This window comes from Setaria italica, chromosome IX (assembly GCF_000263155.2).
Source record: "Setaria italica strain Yugu1 chromosome IX, Setaria_italica_v2.0, whole genome shotgun sequence".
NCBI classification, from domain to species: Eukaryota; Viridiplantae; Streptophyta; class Magnoliopsida; order Poales; family Poaceae; genus Setaria; species Setaria italica.
Window position 1 is genome coordinate 20,592,561 of NC_028458.1, and position 7,486 is coordinate 20,600,046.

Here is a 7,486-nt window from a genome sequence, read left to right on the forward strand (position 1 = left end):
GCGTGAAGCTGTTTTGTAAGCTGAGACTAAAATAAACTAGAAGCCGGGTTAAGCCACTATTTTTAGCTTCACCGGTGAAGCTGTTTTAGGAGAAGCCCTCCCAAACAGGACCTAAGATATATAGTGTTAATGATCAATCAAGTGAGGTGGCAGTAGGAATATTATAACGTGAATTGAGTGGCTATATAGAAACACAAGAGAGACCCTCCTCAACGATTAAACAGGACAACAGCAGGTGAAAGATAGGGACGAAAAGGAAGAGAACAACTAAAAATCAGAACCTATTCTGGATTGGCTAGGGTAAGCAGGCTTATTGTTTTTTTAATTGATGGTCGTCCTTCAATCTATACTCATAGAAAAAACTGCGGTTGTGTGCTTTGATTAACACTATGTACATAGAAGTTCTAGCTGGCTAAAACCTACAAAATTGTACCGAGTTACATCATTTGTCAGGGATAATCTATAACTTTTCCTTTCTACAAGTGAATGAAAGAATATCCTAGGAACTACCTTTAAAGTTAGTGAAGATTCGACATCTACAGTTAGCAGTTTGTAACTAGCTAGTAGTTCTGTCTAAAATGTACAACATTGTACATCAAGCGTCAGCCTTAAATCTTTTCTAGGGCTTGGAGAATGTCGTCCCTCAGATCCTCAAACTTCTCAATCCCGAAACTGAATCTCACCAGGTTATCCTTGATCCCGTTCTTGGCCTTCTCATCATCACTCTTGCCCCAGAATGACATGACAGCAGGTTGCTGCACCAGGCTCTCACAACCGCCAAGTGATGTTGCGATCAATGGGATTTCCAGAGCATCGACGAACCTCATGGTGCCGCACAGGTCCGATTTCACCTCGAAGCTGACAACACCGCCATAACCCGTCATCTGACTCTTGGCAACTTGGTGCCATGGGTTGCTCTCAAGCCCAGGGTAGTGCACCCGCTCGATCTTCGGGTGAAGCTCCAGGAGTCGTGCCATGTCCAACGCCGTGCGGTTATGTGCCTCAACGCGGAGTGCCATTGTCTTAAGTCCGCGTATGATCATGTAAGCCGCGTTCTGCATAATTTCAGGTATAAATCAGCACAGCCCTTTCGAGAAAAATATCAAGGGAATTATTCAGTAATGCTCATAATGTTGAGATGCATACATACCGGACTGATGGCGCCGCCAAGGTCGTGATGCCAAGCGCGTATTTTCGAGATGAGGGTCTTCGAGCCGCTGATGCATCCAGCGATCACATCGTGGTGGCCTGCCATGTACTTGGTGGCGGAGTGCAGGACGACGTCGGCACCGAGGGTGAGCGGCTTCTGGTTGATGGGAGATGCAAGCGTGCTGTCGATGCACACCAGGGTGCCCTTCCGGTGGCACAACTCTGCAACCAGCCTGATGTCCACGCACTTGAGCAGCGGGTTTGTCGGGGAGTCCGCGTAGAAGAGAGTCACATCGTCCTGCTCAAGAACTGCCTTTAGCGACTCCATGTCGTCGAGGTCGATGAAGGTGGACCTGATGCCCATCTTGGAAAGCCTGTCACGGATGAAGGCGCGAGCCTCGCTGTAGCAGTCGGTGGTCGTCACGACGTGGCCGCCCGGCGGCACGAGTGCGAGCAGCGTCGCGACGATGGCGTTCATGCCGGACGACGTGACCAGGGTTGCCTCGGCTCTCTCCAGCGCGCTGATCTTGTCCTCAAGGACCTTCACCGTCGGGTTGCTGTACCGGCCGTACTCGTGGCTGTGGCGCCGGCCTTCCTTGAAGGCGATCAGGTCCTCCGAGCTCTTGAACCAGTGCGTTGTGCCGCTCACGATCGGCGTCGCTATCGAGTCCGTGGCAGCCTCGTCCGCGCCCTTCCCGAGCTTCTCCCCCGCATGGACTGCGAGAGTCTCGTCGGAGGCGCGTCTTGGCTTCGGAGGCTCAGCATCCCCGAACAACTCTTGGAGCAACGCAGCTGGGTGCGCTGCGGTGACGCGCTTGTGCCTTGGAGAGTGGATTGGTTGGAGGAGGCGGCGCTGCTGCCTCGGGAGTGAGATCTTGCCAAGGGAGGTGGACGGAGCCATAAGCTTGGAGGGATGATCAAGCAGAACTGGAAGGCGAATTAGTCCAAGTGATTCAGCTCAGTTACGAGGAAGGAGTTGATTGCTTGCTTGTGGCCGCAATGACTTAAGCTTCTTGTTGAGGGTGCTTTGGCCTTCCTCTCTTCCCTGGGACACATATATAGGCGCAAATCTACGCGCGTTTATACGCGCTTGTGTTTACACACGCGTGTGCGCGTACAGGACATTTCTGCATGAGGTTATTGTGCGCCAAGCTGGAGTTTATTGATCAAACTAATTTAACCTAGCGAGATAAGGGAATCAAGATAAGATTGCACTACAAGAGCACGTAGTCAAAAGCGAGTATATAAGCTGGAGTAAATAGAATAACAGGGCAGCTCGGGCACGTTAGTCTAGGATATGTGGTCCACATTTCAGAGATAATGTCATGCCATGACGCACGTCCCAGGATTCCGCCGGTTCTTACATATGTATTAGGCTGGCCTTGCATGTTGTTTATTGGGACCTCAGTCTGTGTCCTTTCCTAATGGCATCTTAGCATTGGTTGACTGCGGCTGAATCGCTTGATTACAATACAAGAAATTTTTTTATCTATGACGAACCAAAATACATCATAAACACGTTTTTTCATCATACACCATGATTTATGACGCTGGTGCGACGAACACCATTCATCATTAATCGAGCGTCATAAACTGCGATCAGTGAGCAACCCTCAACCCTATGCTCCATTGGGTGCATGATCATGCAGGTGCGGCTGCTGTAGTCTTGGCTCATATGGGCACATGTGTTAATAACATGCAAGAAGCCATGGAAGAACTAGCACCGCCTAATAATATTCACTACGACAGAAAATATTTTTACTGGTGGTCAAAACCGGTTTTTGTTGGCGGATCTAGCACCCGCTAGCTTTTCACTGTCAGCATCCACCAGCACAGTGACAATTGGCTTCTTGCTTAGATTGTTCACCGGCTTTATTTCACGAGAAATTCTTGAGTGATCTCAATTCAGATTACCCTCTAAAGATTTAGTGGCAACTCTTTTGATAATTTCTTCCACCTTTGGAACAATGGAACGGCTCATTGGGAAAATGAAAAGAGATTGTGGGAGGGAGAAGAGGCCAAGAAATGCACTAAGTTATCTCAAAGTGCACAAAAAGAGAAATAAAAAATTGGCAAATAATTCTATGAAGAAGGTCCGATTCGCTGATAATCTTCAAAGCCCTCTGAAGATCAAGCATCGGCCACTTGTAGATCTTAATTCAGTTTTATTGAAGCGCCTACTTATTCCAATTCAAACTATAGACTTAGTTTTTGGATCTTTGGTTCATGTTGCATTGCTGGAGAATCGACCTTCAGTACTAGTCCTTAACCTCCCTTTAGTAATGGTTTCTCAACCTGTACCGCTATGTCAGTACTAATTTGCCACTCCCTCCAGCAACAATAGCCATGTTGGTTGGATAAAACTTTATTTTTAAATCCGACAATAATATATTAGCATTATGAACGACCAAATTAATTATATTTTTTGACCTCTAATTACATATACATGGCTCTTGGCAAGAATTGAACGAATTTACTCTATTTTACCATATTTACATAGCTCGTATTTGCAAGGACAAACTTATGAACAAATTTATTCTATTTTTCCAAATTTCATTTAGCTCATATTTGCAAGGACCAAACTATGAACAAATTTATGCTATTTTTCCTCAACCGTCATTTTCATCAAGTTCTTTGGTCCTTGCAAATATGGTATGATGCGTCATACTAATGATCTCCTTTGGATCTTGTCTTGGTTCATTTTGCTAGCGCTACTCAGCGTTCAGTGTATGGTTGATATGTCAACAATCCCCTTCGTTAACAACACCTTCATAATCAAGAGGCATAATGAGGCTAGAAACTATAAAAGGATAATGTGTTGGCGCTCGTTATTGTCACCTTTTTAGTGCTATTTAAGTGATGTTTCTGAACTAAATCTTATACTAACCCGCCACTTGGAATCTGAAATAACCTCATATTCGCATATGTGTTATATTTTGGATCATATTGCAAAATCATAGAAAATATGATAAAAATGAAGGGTTTTTGTACAAAATTGAATTTGGGCCCGGACTTTGGATATTGGAAGACAAAATCAGGAATATTGGACTGCATGCCCGCAGGAGCAGCTGAACTTACATGGGCCATATCTTCCTCATCCGAACTTCAATTGGGACAAATTTATAGATAAAATTGCATGCCTCGAAAAGATCTACAATTTTTGTATAAAGCACTTGGTTATTGGAGGTCCACAGAGGGCAGGCCGATCGGCCTAAGGTCCAGACCGATCTACAAATTAAAGTAGGCGGCGACAAACCATGTGATGTCGTCCGTAATTAACTTGACTTCTGAAAAATCAAGAAGAGTTCTTGCCAGGAAGCACGAGGAAGATAAAATAAGGAGCAGGAGGAGCAGTTGGGGCGGGCCTTTTGCCTCTTATTTATTCTTATGCTAGCTGCATCAGAGCAGGACCAGTGAAGGGGGCTTGCCCGAAATCCAACTGAACAGAGACACTGTCTGTTAGTTTCTACGTCAAATATTATTGAAGTGCCTCCTGACTTTTGTATTGTTGATTGCATCTATTATCTTATTGAAAGAAAGGTAACAAAAAGAAACATCCTCCGTTCACTCAAAAGATCTTAATGTTACCACGCGTTAATTGTATGGTAAAGAGAATGATATACTACATCACTGATTACTGTGGGCTGGATCGTAATGGTTAGATCTTCCAATACTGTTATTTACTATGTTAAAGGAAACAATATATTGTTTTTTTTTCTCTCCCATCTGATGCATCAAAAGTTGGCATCTCTCCGCTGCAACAAAAGATATTTACAGGAAGGTAGCAAGTGGAAATACAATAAGAGGGCTGACCTACGGGACCATGCATGCTGCCCCTGGCTTCTTATTTGTTCTTACATCAAATCAGAGTTGCAGGTGCTAGTTGTTAAACGCAAATAACTTTGCTTAATTACGACTGGGATGCTTTTTTTTTTTTGAAACAGAACTTCATTCAAGAGCTAAAAGCAGTGTACATGGGTGAGGGTCAGGTGACCCAATTGTACAGAAAGAAGTGCTGAGAGAACAGCACAAGGAGGATCATGTCTTGGGTTTGTACAAACAGGATTGAGCTGTGTATAAGAAGATGAAGTCCTAGACAAGGATCGAAGACCGACAAAGAACAGGGGCGATTTTCTCAGTTGGATAGGTGAGAGAGAAGGGTAGCGGAGAGAGAAGAAACCGGCATGGCGCGACAGTTCCGAGAAAAAGGTCGACTTAGGCACATACGACTGGGATGCTTGATTATCTAGATAAGCATGTGAACTGAAGAGATTGACTGCCAGCAACTCACTGTCATATTGTCAAGGCTCAGAGAGAAATAACGCAGCACACTGTCCGATTGTTGTCCAGATGTACACACGTGTTTCACATGGAACAAACCAACCACTTAAGATGTACGAACCTAGTTAGCTATAGCCGGATTGTAACTGATGTGTTAAATTGTGGGTTACCATCAGTGTTTCTAGAATAAACTGATTGCCATGTCCAACTTCCATTTATTACCAACATGTTACATCTTCATTGCGTGTTTCAAGGGTTTTCACATGTGTTTTTGACACACGGGGAATCCAACCATCCTAGAAGTTACAATAAAAATTAACTATGTTTTAGCTCATACATGTGTTGACACTCAAATTTGATTTGGCCAAACTTTTTTTCTAACCATCGGAAGCAAAGTTTATCACCAGATCAGCTGGCGTTAAGGAGTAAAATCAAGCCGAGGCTAAGTTCTTTCTCTAACACTAAGATAGCATTTGGTTCAATGAAATGTAACGTAATCGCTTTACGGACGGTAACAAATCACGATACCGTTGTTTGTTTCAAGTCATCCGTAATCAATTAGCCTTGTAATCAAATAACAGGCTTATACAAATCCATTACTCCTCTTTCCCCACTGCAATCAGAATACCACCCCCGATGCAAACAACGTTGCCCAAGGTCCAGCTCTGTGCCCATACCTCCGCCCCCGCCGTCGCCTCCCGTGGCTGCAATGCCGCCGCTGCCGTCGCCGTCGACTTTCGTGGCTGTGCCGCTGCCATTGCCGTGGTCGGCTCCTGTGGCTCCGCTGCTGACGCCGCTGCCGTGTAATCAAACAGTCACACCTCAACCCTGTACTCGCTGCTCTTTGCTCCTGTTGCCATGGAGGTCGGCGCAGCAGAGTTCACGGAGGATTTCGGATTCAGATTCTTGGCAACGATACTTCAACTTTTTGTGCAAGATTCAGGCAATCGCTCAATTGTGGTTAGAGTTTATAGCCGATCGCTCAATTTGAGGGAAACCGAACTCCATTAGCTGACAGGGAGCTTGATTTGGAAACAAAGTTCGAACCGAGCTCGATTTAATGGCGACTAGAGGAGGGAGAGATTACCTCATCGTCGTTGTCGGGGGCTCGAGTAGATTGACGCTTGAACGAGCCAACCACCGTTACATCTAGTAACCAAACAAAGGACGCAATCGTTCATTCTGGAATGGAAACCGTTGCGATCTGATTACATTTACATTTACGTTACCATTTCTCCAACCAAACAGCATCTAAGTGAAACATTTTAAAAAGTGATGGACAAAGAACGTCAAAGCTGACGGTGGCCAATCCTGTCATCAGCGATGCAAATATATATATATATATATATATATATATATATATATATATATATATATATATGTGTGTGTGTGTGTGTGTGTGTGTGTGTGTTATTAATGACGTGTAAAAGCAGGTCACTTATAAACACTAGTAAAAAATGCTTTTTAGGGGTGGTTGAAAAGGGGGTTTCCAAGGGCGGGTGCATTACCCGTTCCAGCTTTTTGCAGCTAAAAATAGCTGTTTGCAATAGCGGCTAACTGTTCGCCCCTGGAAACACATTTACAAGAGTAGGCCACCCCATCACCCATCCTAGAAAGACATTTCCAGGCTCAGGGCGTCACCTGCTCCTATGCTGGGGCGGCTCAGGGTGTAACCCACCCCTAGAAATCGAATTAAAAAATAAAAAAGCTGCTCACTGCTGCCACGCTCCCGTGCACTGCTGGCTGCCGTGTCACGCTCCTGTGCGCTGCCGGCTGCCGAGCGGCGCCCTGCCACTGCTCCTGCTAGCACTGTCGCACCCTTCTGTTGTTGCTAGCCCGCGCTGCCGCTACCGTGCACCGCCGGGAGGCCTATCCCAGTGCTCGGTGGGCCCCTGTAGGCAAAGTTACCGCGCGGCCACCACCGCACACCAAGAGGTTGGGCCGCCCGTCACCTCCCACTGGGGAGGCTGGGTCCCACGCCGCCGGCCCTGCGGGCTGCTCCACTGGAGGCCGGGAAGGCCAAACCCCCACGCAACGCTAGAGGCCGGGGCCTCGC

General features: G+C 46.0%; 1 protein-coding gene across 1 annotated transcript; it reads right to left on the minus strand.

Moving 5' to 3' along the window:
• Window positions 1-270: 270 nt before the first annotated feature.
• Window positions 271-2,164, minus strand: LOC101759864 (cystathionine gamma-synthase 1, chloroplastic). The gene is made up of 2 exons (XM_004983066.1): window positions 1,151-2,164; window positions 271-1,055 (listed from the first exon to the last, which is right to left on the minus strand). The coding sequence occupies exons 1-2, from the start codon at window positions 2,048-2,050 to the stop codon at window positions 609-611; spliced, it is 1,347 nt and encodes a 448-aa protein (XP_004983123.1). The 5' UTR covers window positions 2,051-2,164; the 3' UTR covers window positions 271-608.
• Window positions 2,165-7,486: the final 5,322 nt, after the last annotated feature.